At 41.8% G+C, this 19,829-nt stretch overlaps 1 protein-coding gene across 2 annotated transcripts in view; it reads right to left on the reverse strand.

The window, feature by feature from the left end:
* mtss1 (MTSS I-BAR domain containing 1) overlaps positions 1-19,829 on the reverse strand; it is a 240,893-nt gene that overhangs the window by 46,457 nt on the left and 174,607 nt on the right. For both annotated transcript variants that reach the window (XM_084316508.1, XM_084316507.1), the window contains exon 4: positions 978-1,062. In XM_084316508.1, the coding sequence (XP_084172634.1) occupies positions 978-1,062 (85 nt within the window). The remainder of the gene's footprint in view (positions 1-977; positions 1,063-19,829) is intronic.

Below are 19,829 nucleotides of genomic sequence, written 5' to 3' on the forward strand. Positions count from 1 at the left end.
GACACAGAGAGGAGAGGGTGAGGAGATAGAGAGATAAGAGAGGGAGAAGAGAGAGTTACATCTCTCAAGTGGTCCTGTGTGGTTCAATGGGTAGAGCAGTGGTTCCCCAACCTTTTTTAGTATATACTAAATATATATATATATATATATATATATATATATATATATATATATATATATATATATATATATATATATATATATATATTCAAACAGTGTTCTTATGTGCAAAGAAAAAAAAACGCTCATGCTTTTATTTTTAAGGTAGAAAGTTGCTGACCACAGTAGACATGAGCCATGGGAGAGGCATGTCTCGTCATACAGTCTTGCTCTTGGTTTTGTAGCATGAGCGATGTTAACATTACATGGAGTGCATGGCATGGGTGTGTCAGTTTTTCCTTCCTTTTGACACCAGTAGCTCCTGGTGGCTCCTGGTAATTAAATTAGCCTTCTGCAATGCATTGAAACAACAATAAGTTCCACTCCACAACACTCCAGGGACCGCCCAAATCAATTATTATATATTAAGCATATTGGTATTTTGTAATGGGTTTGATTTATTTCTAGTCATGCCCTCCACAGTGAGATCAGAAAGATGAACTTGAACGTGTCCTGCAGGCCAGATGACCTCCCAGGGGACACATGTTTCAGTAGCTGTTAGTCCTGTTATTAGATGTTGCTAATGGTGTCACTGGTGTGTCGTCTGTCATGAGTCATGACTGTCACTGGAATGGCTCTCATACCACTCATTCCAAGTTGTGTGTGTGTGTGTGTGTGTGTGTGTGTGTGTGTGTGTGTGTGTGTGTGTGTGTGTGTGTGTGTGTGTGTGTGTGTGTGTGTGTGTGTGTGTGTGTGTGTGTGTGTGTGTGTGTGTGTGTGTGTGTGTGTGTGTGTGTGTGTGTGTGTGTGTGTGTGTGTGTGTGTGTGTGTGTGTGTGTGTGTGTGTGTGTGTGTGTGTGTGTGTGTGTGTCTCTTACGTGGTGAACAGCTTGAGTTTGGACTCGATGCTGCGATGTCTCATACACATCCTGGTTAATGCTGAGCCAATCTCTTTGGTCGCACCTGGAGACAGAAACAAAAACAAGTTGTGTTGTCTAGGTCTGTGTGCTTCAACACTTCCAACATCTTTTGTGGAACACATTCTGAAGCCAACTGCAAGAGGACAATGTTGGACATTCAGAAGACTTATAGTCTATTAGTAATTATATGCTGCATGATATCTCCGGATTAAATATGTGTTGTTTTTTGGCAGAGTTACTGTAAGTAACCGAGGTGGGATCTGAATCCACTAGAACATTTTGTTTGCCCAATTCATAATTATAGAACGCTTTAAAGAAAGGCAATTCATGTCAATTAAGCAAAGGCCTCTGAACTACCACACGCTTATTTAGAAATCCTTGTTGGCTAGGTTGATTAACACATTCCCCGCCATCCACGCTGTACAGCGTTATTGCAAAGAAGGTGAACATCTCCATAGGCTTACAGTGGTGGCAGACTGGCTATATTGATGGAGATAAGTTATGGCAGGGAATGTGTTAAGTGTGTGTGTGTTATGGTGACCATCATGGCAGCAGTAAGTGGTATTATGCAATATCTCATTATGGTCTTACAAACTAGTGTGTGTGTGTGCGTGCATGCGTGTGCGTCAGTCAGAGGCAAGACATTTTAATGAGTTTCATAATGAAAGGACTACACCCTTTCACAATGAAAAATGAGGCTGGTTGCAACATTGATGCTCAATATAACTTGAAACGCAATCACTGAAACCGGAAACTTGTGTACCAAATCCCTAAAGAAAGTCTGAAGGTTGTAAGCACAATTTCTGCTTTACACTCTGAAGATATTCATAGTAGTGTTTTGTGTTGATATTCAGAGTAGTGTTTTGTATTGATATTCATTGTAGTGTTTTGTGTTGAGTACATCAGTGTGTGTCTTTCTTTACATTCATGCCAATAAAGCACCTTTGCATTTGAGAGAGCCAGAGAGAGAGAGAGAGAGAGAGAGAGAGAGAGAGAGAGAGAGAGAGAGACTGCTGCTCATATCATATAAATAAGAGATTCTGCTCCAACAACTATAGTTGACAGGCTGTTTGTTGGTACTGTACATGGTTTAAAAAGAAGATGGTAAACACTTTTTGTTGTCCGTTTCAACTGCTACGATTGCACAAGGCAGACATGACAAAACCCAGTGTTCATTTAAGTTTTAGACATACAACAGAAAGTTCAAACATGTCTTGCACTTCCTTTTCCTGTGCTTCATTTATTGACTTGGCACCCTGGTCTCTCCATTGAAAAAAAGTAAACGGATGTGAACTAATGGAAAACAGACATGACAGACAAACAGAGAACCAACAGTATTACAAGGTCATTCTAGGAACAGACATGACAGACCAACAGAGAACCAACAGTATTACAAGGTAATTCTAGTAGGAACACAGACATGACAAATCAACCACAGGAAAAAGGTACATATTGTACATTATGTTATAGCCATGAGTAATATATTGACCCATTTATGAAAATGTACAATGTGTACATATTACAATATCAGAAAACGTTTGAGTTCCTCTGTTGGGGAAGGAACCTGTCGCACTCACATGAGAGGCAAGTGCATTTACCTCAAGTCTAATGATACATCATTTGCAGCTAGTCTAGTAACTAAAACCAAGAGGAGAGACCACATCAGTCTGGTGGTCTCTGCACTGGCTCTGTACTGGCTTCCGGTAACATTTAGAATCGATTTTGAGGTCCTCCTCCTTACATACAAAGCACTAAATGGAATAGACCAAGCTACATTTCCATTATCTTGTCAACTATGTGCCCCCAAGAATATTACGATCATCTACTACTGGTGCATTGAAGGTTGCCAACCACAGCCAAAAGAAAATCAGGGGTGCAGCCTTTATGAATTATGCACCAAAGCTATGAAACACCCTCTGCCTATGGACATTAGGGAGGCTATATCTCAAAATATTTAGTATATATAAATATTTTACCATAAATAAGCTAAAAACATTACCTCTTCACCTTAGCCTTTTAACTGGCGCCCAGAAAAGTGACAATTTTTAAACTTGAACTTAAGGACTGCATACCTTTTTTGCAAACCAAAATACTATACTTTATACTTATAGCACATGCATGAGCCTGGTCTCCTTTGAAAGATAACATTCTGAAGTTTCTGTTACAATAAAGAAAATTCACTTTTAGTGCTAATGAAATAAGAGTAACATAGGTCTGAACTTGAGTTGAACTTGAACTTGTGTAAGTTTTTCTGTAGTAGTTGCAATATCCAAAAGTATATATCCATATTGGACGTGTGTAGTACATGTCCAAATTTGATAAAAATCCGTTCAGAAATGAGTGATTAGGAGTGATTTTGGTATATAAAAAAATGTAAACCTCTGCAGGTTTCAGTTTTCTCATAAACTCCAATGCATTCCGCGTTTTTTTCTCTTCTTGTTTTCGCTCATGACTTTTCACCTAGATCCCCGATTCGCTCATCCCCACCTGGGGTATCATTGGAAAGCCACACTCATTGGTCCTTGTCCAATCATTTTCGAAATCGCCAAATGCTTGACAGAGCTAGAGCCTCGGGAGTCGTGGGTGGTAATAAAGAAATATGTCACTTTGGCGCACGCCTCACATATCGGCATGTAACTCGAGAACCGCTGAGCGGATTTTGTCGACTGAAACGGCAATCGACAGGCGACAAATAGGGCTTTAATTTTATATATATATTGTATAAAACAATATGCACACCCAAGCCGCTAGAGGTCAGCAAAGTGGTGCGTCACGCCGGTGGGCAAATTGTTAACAAGACAGCCCGGGGGGGCGGGGCGGTGACAGTTGACACATTGACCACCACAGCAGGGGGCGCTAATACCCCATTCATTGCCCTGTCTTTATTCAATGGATATAGTTTTAGACTGTGGCATTTGCGAGTGCTTAAAATATATCTTATATTATATCTATGGGTCTAATAACGCCGTCGGGTCTCAGTGAGCTGCTTCTAGTCAACATTGCCGAGACAGATTGTTTTTTCATTTGTACATGATTTTTTATACCGTTTTGAATAGAGTATGGTTTGGGTGTTTTTCAGTAATTCCAGGAAAAGCAGAGAAAAATGCATTTGACTGTAATCCAGTCATCAGGTTGTAATTTTTCGGCTGATTATCTAATCATCCTGAAATCAACACTAGATTACCACTATTATGTCTCCTCGTCCATACATGAAATGACCCCCACCGCAGCCAACGGTAATAAGCACATACACCTGCACACAGATCGCTTTGATCGTGGTAGAAATAAATGTCAGATCAACGATCAAATTCATATATGATGTTCTTACCTTGTATCTGATGTAATGCAAAAGAGATAATCAAAAATATCTTATCGCAATTCCAAATAATGCTCGTGGAGGTCCGCACCACACTACCGACCGTTTCACAATGACGGGCGGGCGGGCGGAGTTACTGATGCCATCGTTGTATAGAAGTGGCTCGCCTGAATATTTAAACCCTGCCCACCCGGCTCAGATCGCCTCCTAAAAGACACAAGCCCATTTTCAATGAGATGCAATAGCTCCGCCTGGCAGTAGAGGGCGGTGTTGACCGTCTGCCAGCTCAGACAGGGTCTGAAGACTATAGGCTGCGGCTATGAATTATGAATAGATAGCGAATAAACGATCACAAAAACTCGTTGGCGCTATTCGAATGGCGGCCAATAACGAGTAAACTCGTTGTTGGCAGCCATTGTGTTAAGAGGTTAATACACTCTGCCACTTACTCATTACATCCACACTATGATTATTGTACTGTAAACAAGAGCCATTTTACTGCACTGCACTATTTTATTATGTCTATTTTTATGATTATTGCACAATAAATTAGAGCTATTTTATTGCACTGCTTTTATTCTGTAAAATAAATGTTATGCTAATTGTATGCATATGTCTCCATTACTGCTGTGAAGTACCCTGGGTTACAATTCTTGTATGAAAAGTGCTATACAAATGTTTATTATTATACTTTTCTGATACCAAACCCCAACCACCACTGTTACCTTAAACTAACTATAACCATTGAATACCAACCCTAACCACACTGTTACCCCCAGGGCTCGAAATTAAATTGTTTACTTTGTAGCACTGGTGCTCCCAACTTCAAAAATGTAGGAGCACCCACCAAAATGTAAGGAGCACCAACAATATATATGTAATATATTTTTTTTATTGATAAAAACAACGACAATATAACAGTACTGTAATGCAGTAAAACAGTGAAAGTAGCCTTAAACTATAGTATAGTGTAGACCAGGGATCGGCAATAGGCGGCCCGCGGGCCGACATTGGCCCGCCAGCAATAATTTCTGGCCTGTCAGATTATTTTGAGAATATGATATTTATTTGACGCGCTGGAAATATTCACTCGGGACGCCAGGGTGTCTTTTATTGTGAAGCTGTATCTATCTACCGGTAGTCATCAAAAGCATGTCTGTCACTATAGCCAATTGAAATGCTAGAAATGGTCACGTGGACTGGGAGAACCAATGGAATAGACCCACCGGGCCGCGTGTATATTTCCCTAACTTTCACTTCCGCGTTTGAGATGCGAGCGAGTTAAAAAAAACAAAACAAACATCTTTGGATAGCTTCTTTGCAACGGGGAAATATAACGCTTCTTTTAATAAACAGGAGCCATACTTAAAATACGGGTTTATCGCAACAGGACGGTGATTCTTGCGTGCCGAGCCGACGTCCTCTCTGCATAATATGTGGCGACAACAACAACAACGAGGCAATGACGACAACTGTGTTCAAGTTGGCAGATAAAGTAGCTGCATCCAACGCCAATCTGGAATTGGAGGGCGGCGAGTGGATATGACATGTTTCAAACATTAGCAGGGATTTTGGAGGACTTAACAACAAACAAGGTATGGTGAGTCGTGTTTTCATGCATTCTGATCTGTTCATCACCCGCCGCGGTGATCTGCAACAGCTGATCTGCTGTTCATGAATGAATGAATGAATGAAAACTTTATTTAACAGATTGCAGAATGGGTACAATACAGTACGGCGTAATACACACAATTGTTAAGGGGATGCAGACCAGAGAAAAACGTTTGTCTTTTTTCAATATCAGTATATTAAATTAGCCATTATTTTTGATAATGTGGCCACAAAAATGGAAAAGTTTAATTATTTTGTTTGTTTGCACTAAGTTAATACTTTGACAAATGTTGCCTATATTTTTCAGTCAGTTCGGTCTTTGTGTGCCAAACATTATTTAAGGCAAACTGCTGTAAACCTTTTTTTTTTACCAAATAAATGAGAAGCATGTTTAAATTGGCAATGCCTCCCCTCTTGCTGTACCAAAATCTCTCCTAGCTCTAACCCGGTCACTGTCAAAATGATGTGCCTGATTTCAAACTGCCTCATTCTTTCAGTTTTTGCATGACTATGTCCTTGAGAATAACTGAAAAGTTGGATTATTTTTAGGCTACAGTACATATCTTTTGCTGATGTATGGTATTTTTGGAGTGTTAATTTTTTTTAAATAAAAACAACGTATACCGAACCGAAAACCGTGACGCCAAGACCGTGATACGAACCGATCCGTAGATTTTGTGAACCGTTCCACCCCTACCTATCGCCCAAGTCTAGAGAGAACTAACAGTATCACAAGGTCATTCTAGGAACACAGACATGACAGACAAACGGACAGAGAACTAACAGTATCACAAGGTCATTCTACGGGAAACACAGATAGACAAACAGAGGGAAGACTGAACATGCTCCAGCAAAATGTCCTTGTTGGGCAGAGAGGCACACCAACATCTGGTCCTAATCTCACTGCTAGCCACCCATTATCCCTGCAGTGCTCCCTCTCTCTCTCACTCACACACTCACAAAATCAGTCTGACATAGTCTCACACAAACAGTCATTACACACAGGATGATGTCAGTGAGGTCTAAATAAAGCCACAGAGCGAGCGAGCAAGAGAGAGGCAATGTGCCACCTGACTAATTATCCTAATTTGTCCAACTGTAGTGATGTCACTGACTTTTCTCTTTGCTTCCTGAGATTCCTCCTTCTAAGACATGGAATGAGGTTGACAATGTTGCCAGTTTGGGTGATTAATAAAGAAAGAGACAAAGGAGAGAGAAAAAGAAGAGGTTACCCCATAATGTTACATGTTTGGCTCCCCACCCCACCCCAAGAGTGAGAGAGAGAGAGACTGTAATGGACCATGACAGAGTGATGTAGGAAGAAAGGGAAGACGGATCGAGAGAGGAATGAGATGGAGAGAATCTGACAGAGGGAAAGAGGGAATTAAAAAAGAACCGGGGAGAGGAAGAGAGGGTTAGCATAATATGTTAGATATATGCTAGCATAATATGCGAGAGAGAGAGGGAGAGAGACATCTCTACCACACAGTGGGTCCTCTGTGGTTTCTCAAGACTATGGATGGGTACCGTTCACATTTGAACCGATACGGTACCGGTACCTGTGAATCGATACCGGTACCCAACGGTACCTTTTGTCTGTACTTTAGTCTCTAAAAATGTAATCTACCTACCTCAGTTGTGGAAAAAAAATATCCAAACTTCAAATAACCACACTTTCGACCGTTTTCGGCTTGCCATTGCCCCGACTGCTTTGTTGTTGAATCAAGTCAAATCCTAGGTAAGCATATATTGTGCGTGTGAACGTTGACATGAAAAAATATATATATGTATATATATTAAAAAAAAAAAAAAAAAAAAAAAAAAAAAAAACCATCTCACGTGAATCGATACTCTGTAGTACCGACGTGTTTCGGTAAGTACCTCTAAAAGTACCGATCCCTACTCAAGACCCACCTTTCAACTTCTCTCTCTCACACACACTCACACACACACACACACACACACACACACACACACACACACACACACACACACACACACACACACACACACACACACACACACACACACACACACACACACACACACACACACACACACACACACACACACACACACACACACACACACAAGCCTTTGTAGCATGAACTTTGTAGCATGCGATTTGTGGCATGCACTTTGTAGCGTTTCCCGTTTCTCTCTCTCCCTGTCCTATCTATCTGTCTCTCTCTCTCTTCCCTGCTCCCCCTTAAACTCCTTCTCTGCCCTTTCCAACTCTCCTTTCAAGCATATTCTCTCCATCTCATACCTCTCCTATACTCTCTCCTTTCTTTTCTCGTTGTCCTTTCTCTCTCCCTTCCTTCCTTCCTTTCCTTCTCTCTGGCTCCACCAGCTCTTTATTCTCACCAACAGCTCATTTGACAGTAAGACGAACAGAGCTCGGCTAGATTAGCTTAGCAGCTCAATGACTTAATGTGGTGAGCCAACAGTTTGCACTCTGAATTATATTAAGACAAGCTAACCCTCTGACACAGGTCTGACACATGCTACAAGGCTTGTTTGCTTTATACACACACATGTTTCCTCTGGGCCAACTAACCTGTTTCACATACATGTTTATATGCGTCTACCCACCACAAAGATATTCCCCAAACTGATCAATTATTAAAATGCTTATTACACACAGACTTCTGTTACTAGCCCATAATGTCCCCCTGAATAATGTTTGGATGGTTGATAAAGAGACAGAATAGCATCTGGCCTTGGTATTCAACGCCACACTCACAATGTGTCATCACAACACAGGTCAGAGTGGACTAAAAACTGTCAGGAGGAATGGAACGATATTGAAATAGAAATAGAGAAAGAGAGATAGAGGGAGAATGGAGAAGTGTTTGCTTAGCATCGACTTATGATTGCAAATGGTGATAGCAAGAAAAAAAGCCAAAAAAAACTTAATTTAGACCTGGCTTCTAAAAGAAACCAGCCTTTATTTGGCCAAATTTATTTAGCCATACCCAGCAAATAAAAGAGACTCGCCACATCTTAACATTTGGAATTGTGGTACAAAACATACTGTAGTGACTCGTCAGGGCTGTGATCTCACCTGATGGCTGAAACCTACTGTAGTGACTAGGGTTGGGCACCGAGAACCGGTTCTAATAGGAACCGGTTCCTAACTTCCGGTTCCGGAACCGTTAACACATCCAGCGCCAAAAACGCTGTATTGCCCGCCGCCAACATCGCTGTACAGCGTTTTTGAGATCAATATTACATTTTTTCGCCATGGCATTCATAATTCATCCACCCAACCCCCGGTGCTGCAGCGGGACCCTAAATGGGACTGCAACGCCTCAATACCGCCGCCTGGTGGATGGTCAGGCGAGTTACACACTCAAAAACCGGATAGTGTCATCGGTGCGTCGAGGAAATTCCTCCGGCAGTCACATCTCACTACGGGACTACAGACGAACACTGGTGTGCATATGGGTCGCTGCCATAACGCAATAATCGATATGATTTCAGCGTTTATTGCGCCATACAAACCGGATATGGATATAGGAGATCGGCGTCGAATAATTGGGATCTTTCTCCTCCAGTCTCATCGGCGGACGGTAAGAGGGCAGTAACGTTATTTTCAACCCGATTATTAATTTCACTGCAAACAGTCTGATCAATATATCAACCCATAGTAAATAAAGCCGTTACTGACGATCAAGGAATTATAAACGACCCCCCCCCCCCTTTCCTCCACGCATGATGAAGCATAATGTATACCGATCATATACATTTGAATTTTTTAATATAGCGTGTATGGGAAAGAAACACCAATCGATAATCTATATATGCTTCAGGGCCTATAACTACTGTTTATATTCTCAAAGGTATTAACACAACAATGTATGAATGAAAAAATATAACGTTCCCACATCCTGAACGATAGATAATCGATGTTGAATGGGCCATAGTGTCAATATAGCAATACAATTTAAAAAGTTATAGCCCTGCAAAGAAGGTAAACATCTCCATAGGCTTTCAACGGTGGCAGACTGGGTATAATGATGGGCATACTGCGTGGCAATCAATGTGTTAAGATGCTTGCATTTAGATAGATTTTTTTTTTTTTTATTATTACTTTGTTAATTAACACTTTGAGTGCCGTGGGTTAATTCACATTTAGTCCCTTGAATGCCACCATCGGCGTCAATGTTAACGTTAACACTTTAACTGCCGAAAACGCCGGAACTCGTCATTCCCCGCCATGCTCAAGTTGCCGCGGACGCCGTAACTCGTCTTTGATATCAATATTTCAAAAATCTGTGATCGAAATCATATTTCCCCTCCGCAGCCTTGACACACAGTGCTGATCTCCTCTCAACCCTCTAGCGGTTCAAGAGCGCCATCTGGTGGCCGATCGGCAGATCGAAACCGGATATCAACCTTTGAACCGGCAGGACTCACTCCATATGTGGTCCGGGCACTCGCTAATGTTAGAGAGACTCCGTCTTCACACAGTGAACATCGATCGGTGGAAATAACTCGAAAAAACAACATGATTTGGACGTATATACTATTATACAACCTGGAAATGGATCGGGTATTTCGACATCCCATAATGGAAAACTGTCTACTCCACGCTGATCGCACAACGGCCCGAGGAGACTGGGGTGAGTTTTAGCGTGTAGTATTACCGTGTTCGATATAAACTGCTATGATGAACATATGACCCACATTAGATGAATGGTATAACGTTGCCCACGGTAGGGCTGGGCGATATGACGATATTATATAAATATCGGGTACAGTTCATTAACGATACACTTTTTCAACGTATCGTGGATATCGTGATGTTTTGCCCAAGAGGATTGTTGCGTCAATCTGTCCACACGTTACTCGTTCATATCTCAGCCTGTGCTGAGATATGCCCATTCCGCGGTCTGTTAATAACGTTTTCAATCAGACAGATGTATGGAAAGGCTTTTATTATAACATTTGTTGTAGTAAAATCATTATGCCTCATTTAGTCATCCTGTGAAGCACTGGTCTCCTACTCGACGGCCGCGGGGAGCTAACGTTGGTAGCTTTGTTGATGTTCAGCACACGGGACATTCAGGAAGTCAAAAACTCATAACGCTTGCCGATTGGTGCTAAGAACAGCAGGGCGGGTGCAAGCGGTGTGACGTCATTGGCAGACTCGACTGTCAATCAAAATGATTATGTTTCCGTCAGAATGAATGAATGAAAACTGTATTAAAAGGTTGCAGAATGGGTACAATACAGTACAGGAGGATGAAGACCAGAAAAAGACTTTCGGCTTTTTTACATAAGGGTCCTCCATTTTCAATTCATCAAAACATTTAGAGACATACATATATACAGTAGTTTCATAAAAATGCTATTTATTGATTGATTTAAAACTTTAACATATTGCAGAATGGGTACAGTACAGCTCAATACATACAATTGTTAAGGGGATGCAGACCAGAGAAAGACTTTAGTCTTGTTTACATCAGGGTCCCCCATTTTCAATTCATCATATTTCATATCTAAATCATATAATATCTCATATGCAATATATAATCTAATAATCTAAATCTAATATAAAAATGCTAAATGCATGGGTATTTTATTTTGTCTTTAATGTTAGCTTGCAAACTCAAATACTGTCTTGGTAAGCCTCATAATGAATTGTTTGGGGTAAAAAAGAAAAACATCGTGATGTGTATCGTGTATCGCCGAAAGGTCAGAAAATATCGTGATATCATATTTAGGCCATATCGCCCAGCCCTAGCCCACGGAATTATAAATGCCCCCTCGCCCATCCGGTCAACATCAGATGACGTGTAGAAGTACATCCAGTTGAAATTTTTTATCTCGCACAGATTCCTACCAAACTGTATTTGATCATCAATATAATGCATTTGGGGCTATAAATCACGTTCTGGAGAAAGCTGCAGAAAGAGATGAAAACATACTTATACTTTAGACCATATTTTAGTATGAATATGTGAATGAAAAAGTTTAACGTTGCTACACCATGAACAATACATATAGGACATTGAATGGGCCCTAATAATGGCAATCTAGCAATAGAATTTAAAAAGTTATAGCCCTGCAAAGAAGGGGAACTTCTCCATGTTAAATATTGCTGGCAAGGGATGGTATATCATGAATTTAACCCATGGCAATCAAAGTGTTAATATCGCCTAATCTATGTTTTAAATTATGTGTCTAATCTGCCCGTCGCTTATCAAAGAATCATTTTCCAGTCAGTGTTGTCAAGGCAGATTGGTTTTTTATCGCTTCATTTCCGTTTGAGAGCATTTAGAAAAGCACCCGTTTTCAGGTGAAAAACAACCTATTCTATGATAATCGCCTTTTACTGGAATATTCCAGAACGTTGATATTTGTCGGCCTATTTATGAATAGTTTTCAAATAAAGGCTAGATGATCAATAGTATATACGCCAGCGTTTCCGTTAGAACATATTCGTGCCGGTCTGGGTGTCCTGCAAGATTTCCATCACCGGACATATTCGAGATATTCCGGTCAGAGTTTTAAACAGCAGTCTATTATAATCACATTTTTATGAGCTAACGAATTCCGTTATAATTGGACATGTGTATTAATTACATCAAGCGAAGAATGAGAAATTGATTTGCAGAATCAAATTACTATCTCTCGCCTCTCAAGTTAGTGCGATACGCTACCAGCATCAAGCTCCCGCCCCGCAGGCTTGCGCTGCAGCAGCTCTGTCACACGCACCCCCAAATGAATCTCGAGTAGACATCGCTTCACCTCGTTGTATCAGACACGTCACACATATCATAATGTTCAACTTCACACACAGCAAACTGTAGTTGATCATCACATTGCCTCGTTTGCTAGCTCGTCGCCACATGCAGAGGACGAGCCACATGCGTGTAACGCATTTGTTAATTTCATTATAGGTTATAGCCTACATTTAGTTATAATCAATAATATGCATTACTATGTGACACGGCAGTCAACCAACAGTTGCATATGATTAAAAATGTCAACACTCACTCACCCCGTCTCTCGTTGTGCCTATCCGTTTTGTACCTGTGACGGCTGCGAGAACAGCGACTTTAGTTGCTGGTTCGACTTTAATAGATCCCCATTGGAACAGGCGAGGCTCGCAACGGTAGCAGCAGACTGGGGATGCTCTTTGTGGTTCAATCAATAAATTAATAGTAAAAGTACGCTCGACATTTTTGTTTCTTTTCCGCGGGAGCGTCAGCGGTCTCTGTGACTTCAAGTTCAGAAGACTCATCTTCGTTGTCATTATTAGACCTGCTTGTGCTTGGTTTCATGAAATATTTACTAAGCTTAGCTTGTTTCGCCATCTCTCTCTCTTCCTCGTATACCTGTTTGTCGTTATGGTGGCCAGAGCGTGCAGGCTTAAAAAAAAAGATAAATAAGTTTCACATCTGAGCGGCGCCATCCTATCAGAGTGAAGCAACAATTAAACTGAAAATGGAATTATTGTTTCGTTCATCGCATAGGCTATTTAATTTTAGCCGATTTTAATACAATTCAAATAATAAAATTGTGCTTAGAGGAATTATTTTCACCGGACATTAAGACCGGAGAGATTTAAATATTCGGACTTCAACATATTTTGCCGGTCAAATACCGGTAATTACCGGCTAACGGAAACGCTGATATACGCACGCACGTTCGAGACGCACGCTGATAATAGCCGCTTTCATTTCCTCATGGATTTTACAGTGAAACAGCTAGAGCACATATCACAAAAAAGCTTATATCTGTGAAAACGAGTCTGATTATCCTAACACTGATAACATAGATTCCTAACCTGACATCAGATGGTATCCAAATGGTATATTCCAATTCCTGATCACCATTCGAAAAAATCGATAAGTATATTGATCCAACGTGTGTACAGTATAACCCATGCTCGCCGCGGCTCAGAGGCTCCAGAATGAACTCTGGTAACTCCGGCTGCATCAGTGGACTGGAAAATGTGGACTGGAATATTTTTTCCCCCCCATCCATTTGCATTGAGTCCATTCCAAAAGGGTGATTTACCATCTGGGAGACAATAGGGGGCGCTTTTCTCACATCTGATCGCCGGCGGCCCCTGGATCTCCAACGGTAGGCTCGCGTGATGCAATATATATATTCCAAGAAAAGCCGTGACGTGGCTTTCAACGTCACAATCGTAAACCCGAGATTAGCCGTGAGTGGCGCTCAAAGTGTTAATACCCTAGTTACAGTACAGCAACCAAATTAAACTGTATCAAGTCAACTGACAATGTGAATAGTATGAAAAAAAATTATGTTTTCTCCTGCGAAATTAGCTGTGACCTGTTTTGACCAGCACCTCAAAGAATCGGAATCGAGAATCGTTTAGAACAGGAATCGAAATGGAGAATCGGAATCGTTCAAATCCAAACTATGCCCAAACTTAGTAGTGACTCTGGAGTCAGGGCTGTGATCTCACCTGGCTGAAACATACTGTAGTGACTCTGGAGCCTTGTCAGGGCTGTGATCTCACCTGAAACATACTGTAATGACTTGTCAGGCCTGTGATCACGTGGCTGAAACATAATGACCCTGGAGCCTCGTCAGGGCTGTGATCTCACCTGGAGCCTCGTCAGGGCTGTGATCTCACCTGGCTGTGTTTTTGCATATCTAAATCTGGGAACAACACAATAGTACTGATGAACTGGATGGAGAGAGACATACTCCACACACACACACACACACACACATAGAAACACAATCACACAGACATCCATGTATACAGAAAGACTTGCGCACGTGTACATTTACATTTAGCTGACGCTTTTATCCAAAGCGACTTACAAGTTCTAGTTCAAGTTCTGTGTACAAAGCTGAGTTACCAGTAGGTTATGTAAAACAAGCCTTCATCAGATACGCGTCTGGAAATTCATCCTCACGACAGGTAGAGGAAGCCATGTTGCTTGTGACTAAACCCCAGGCCATGCATTCTGGAACCCATCCATCTCGGTACGCAAATGAGGAGCTTGGTTTCGCCCTGCACAGCTGCTGAAGCAACAGTGTTGAAAACCAAAACCAATATCAGTCCAGGGTGATGATTGTTATTAGTTGCGACCAGCAGCTCTACAGCTCCACAAAAATTTCCCCACCCTAGAGGCTACAGGTTTCGCCCTAGGAGGCTGCAATTGGGCATGGAGGTCAGGTGTGTGTGTGCTCATGCCATTTGGCTAAAAGGTTGCAGCTATTTGCGAATCCGCGCCCGTTTTTAATACATGGCAGATAGCTGAGACATGACTTCACTTCACTTGGAACTCTTCTCCTTCTCTCTGCCTCCATCTCCCCTCTCTTCTGTTTTACTTGTTCTTCTCTCTCTTTTCTCATCCATTATTCAGTCACATGTACCTTTGTCTTTCTGTCCCCCACTTTCCCCCTCTCTCTCTTTACCTCTTTTTCTCTTTACCTTTAGTCTTGGCCTCTTTCTCTCTCTCTCCCTTTACCTCTTTTCTCTCTCTCTACCTCTTTCTATCTCTTTACCTCTTTCTCTCTTTACCTTTAGTATTGGCCTCTTTATCTCTTTACCTCTTTGCAGTTAGTCTTGGCCTCTTTCTCTCTTTACCTTTAGTCTTGGCCTCTTTACCTCTTTGCAGTTAGTCTTGGCCTCTTTCTCTCTTTACCTTTAGTCTTGGCCTCTTTCTCTCTTTACCTCTTTGCAGTTAGTCTTGGCCTCTTTCTCTCTTTACCTTTAGACTTGGCCTCTTTCTCTCGCTTTACCTTTAGTCTTGGCCTTGGCTTCTTTCGCTCTCTTTACCTCTAGTCTTGGCCTCTTTCTCTCTCTTTACCTTTAGTCTTTGCCTCTTTCCCTCTCTCTTTACCTTTCTCTCGCTTTACCTCTTTACCTTTACAGCGCAAACACACCAGCCGTGCACGCAGCCGGTTCCGTGCGAGAACAGCGTGCGTGGCCGGGCACACCGAGTCCGACTTCAGAGCGGGCGAAAGTGCACGGAGGAAGGCACATTTACATTGGAACAGCTGTAAATGCCTAGTCTATTGCGAAGTCAGTCACAGTTTGAAGATTTTTTCCAGTGTTCTATTGTCCATTTTGCATGTATAACCAGTTAATTAGAATGTTAGAATTCATTTTAGAATGATGATCAGTAGGGGTGGGAATCACCAGTTTCATCACGATACGATACGATATCGATTCTTTGGACAACGATACGATATTTGCCGATATCACAAAGTCTGCCACGATACGATACGATTCGATTCAGGTGCCTGCGATCGATATGAGACGATATTATGTACCCATTTAACACAGTCACATTTAGATCAACTAAAAAAAGGCTACGGAAATATCAATTGACGTTTTTATTTTTGAGCTCTTCCAGACATTTAAACTAAAAACAATCTATTGTTTTTAATACAAATAGACCTCCTGTTCACTGTAAAGTGCCACGTTTTTATATATTGAGCTTTAAACTTTAAGTAAAATCTTTTGGAACTCACAACACGCAAGCTAAAACCCCTTCCTCTCGCAAACCGTTCCTACAATTGTTTTATGTTGCATGATGATCATGAATACATCAACATTATCTGTCCATCCTCAGTAAATAATATCAATATAATAATACTCCTGACTTCATCTGGTATTTTCAAACGCACACGCACGCACACACACACACACAGACAGAATGCCCCCGCCCGCCCCTCCTCCTTCCCCTCTCCTCTCTCCGTTTCTCTCTCTCTTAGCTTAGTTAGCTTAAGCAGCTAATGTAACGTTAATTTAGGTCTGCCCACGCGACGTGGGCATAAAAGAATGGCGACGATGCAAAGCATGTTAGATGCATTTGACCCGTTGCGGGGGGAAAACTGCACAGACTTATATCGGCTCGCAAAATAGAGGCTCCCTAGCGCTGCTCTGCTGTACAGAGCTACACAGTGTTTCACAATACTGGGCGCGGGGCGGATATGACGTCGCCTTCGACGTATTTTCAAAATAAGAGTATCGCAATATGAATCGATCTTTTTACGTTGCATCGATCCTATTTGATTATTGATCCCAGTATCTTTCTTTCTTATGTGTGGAATTCTACAAGGCATGTAGGTGTATAATGTGTTTGAGGATGATATCCTTCAAACAGGCAATAGTGATGATATAATTTGGGCAGTGCTGAGCTGGGTTACTTTCCTCCAGTGTATTTGTCCCCCGGCCCCACCCAATGGCCCCACGCACACACACACACACACACACATACACAAATCGAAGTAAAAAAAATTGAATAAAAAAAAAAAAAATCATATATATATATATATTTTTTTTTTTACTTCGATTTTTTATTTTATTTTTTTAAGCTTGTGCCATCGAACGAAGCTTCGAAGCTTCAAAGTATTTAAGACAGCCCTAGTAATATGGTTTATTTGTATTGGGAAAAATACAGACACATTAGCTGGTTGAACAACATCTATATAGTGGTAATAATGCAAATATTGAGTGTATTTCTGTAAAAATGCACATGGCGCACGCCTCTGAATCCAACCAAAGCGGAAACTATCGCTTCCAGCCCGCAAGTCGCGCACACCGCTTACAGCCGGTGGGCACAGCTACGTCCGTTAACATGGGAGCGAAAGTGAAGCGCTGGTCACCCGCCCGCCCGCCTGCCTGCCTTCGTGCACGGCTGGTGTGTCTGCGCTGTTAGTCTTGGCCTCTTTCTCTCTCTTTACCTTTAGTCTTGGCCTATTTATCTCTCTTTACCTCTTTATTCTTTGCCTCTTTCCCTCTCTCTTTACCTCTTTATCTTGCTTTACCTCTTTACCTTTAGTATTTGCCTCTTTCCCTCTCTTGCTTGGCCTTTACCTTGGCCTTAGCTTCTTTCTTTATCTCTTTGCAGTTAGTCTTGGCCTCTTTCTCTCTCTTTACCTCTTTGCAGTTAGTCTTGTTGCAACTTCACCCCCCCCGAATCGCACAGAGTCCACCAAACTATATTATGTGAAAGCGACCCAAGTGAGTCCATGATACAGTCTATGAGTCTAAGTGAGTCCATGATAAAGTCTATGAGTCTAAGTGAGTCCATGATAAAGTCTACAGTACAGTCACGAATACAGTGATACACACACACGCGCGCGCAGCCGCGCACACACACACACGCGCACACACACACACACTTCTCAAAGGGCCACTTGGTGAGGAAGCAAGGCTGGAACTGGAAAATGTGGGTTAATAGAGGGTGAATACTTCTCTTTTCTCTCCCTCCACTTTTTGGAATCTCTCTCTCTCTCTCTCTCCACCTCCCTCTCTCTCTATCTCTCTTAGAATCATGTCTCTCCCTCTGTCTCCATTGCTCTCCCTCTGCCTGTCTTCTCTTGCTCTCTCTCTTCTCTTGCTCTCTCCCTTTACTTCTCTCTATCCCTCCTCCTGGCATCCTGTCATAGGAAAATTTAGGGAAAATGTAAGACTGGAATGATTTATTTTTTCACCCAGAAAGAAATATTACAAGAGAACAAGCACCATTCACCAAGGTCTCATAGCTCTGTACTGTGTGTGTGTGTGTATGCATGCATCTGTGTGTGTGTGTGTGTGTGTGTGTGTGTGTGTGTGTGTGTGTGTGTGTGTGTGTGTGTGTGTGTGTGTGTGTGTGTGTGTGTGTGTGTGGAAATGTGTGTGTGGAAATGTGTGTGTGCATTTTGTGGAAGTGTGTGTGCGTTTTGTGGAAGTATGTGAGAGCTCATGAGTCTTTTCTTTGAGTGATAGCCACATGTTCTCTGATCAAATGACTTCCCTACACCTTAACACAATCTGCGCCAGAAACGAGTTAACTCGTTATTGCCCACCATGCGTTCAGCGCCAGATAACTCGTTTTTGGGATCGTTATTTCGTTTATTCGCTATATCTATTCATAATTCATAGCTGCAGCCTCTGGTATACCCTTCAGACCCTGTCTGAGCTGGCAGACGGTCAACACCGCCCTCTACTGCCATGTGGAGCTATTGCATCTCATTGAAAATGGGCTGGTGTGTTTTAGGAGCCGATCTGAGCCGGGCAGGCGGGGTTTAAATACTCTCGAGCCAGTTCTATACAACGATGGCATCGAACAGTAACCCCGCCCGCCCATATCATATGTAACGGTCGGTAGTGTGGTAAGGACATCCACGAGCAGTATTTGGAATAGCGATCAGATAATTGGATTATTTCTTTTGCATTACATCAGATACAAGGTAAGAACACTATATATATGATCGTTGATCTAATATGTATTTCCACCGCGAACACAGCTATCTGTGTGGACCGTGTTGTGCTTATTACTGTTGACTGCGGTGGTGTGGGGGGGGGGGGGGGGCTTTTTCTCGTCTTTTTCCTCGAATTACTGAAAAGCACCCAAACCATACTCTATTCAAAACGGTATAAAACGGAAATGTACGGATGAAAAAACAATCTGTTTCAGGCATGTTGACTGGAAGCAACTCATTGACAGTCGACAGCGTTATTAGACCCATAGATATAATATAAGATATATTTTAAGCACTCGCAAATGTCGCAGTCTAAAACTATATCAGTAAAACTAACAGTCTAAAACTATATGAAGGGGGATCAGCGCCCCCTGCTGCTGGCGGTCAATGTGTTAATGCATCCCTTCTTTCTCCTATCTCTGTCTGTCTATCCATCTCACCTGTTTTGCTCTCATCCATCCATCCATAAGTGTAATGACTGAGTGACTACTAGCCAGTGAATAAGACATTGACGTTGCTATAGTGAGCCTATGAATGGGTTTATTACAGAGCCATACATAACTATACTGGAGCTTGCAGTGTGAGAATGGGGCCTATTGACATTCAATGTTACATGAGTTAATGCTACACGACTTCTCTGTATTTAATTTAATTGCAGCACTAAAGAGACTGTAACCATGTAACCATAT

This window comes from Notolepis coatsorum, assembly GCF_963971535.1.
Source record: "Notolepis coatsorum genome assembly, chromosome: 6".
NCBI lineage: Eukaryota > Metazoa > Chordata > Actinopteri > Aulopiformes > Paralepididae > Notolepis > Notolepis coatsorum.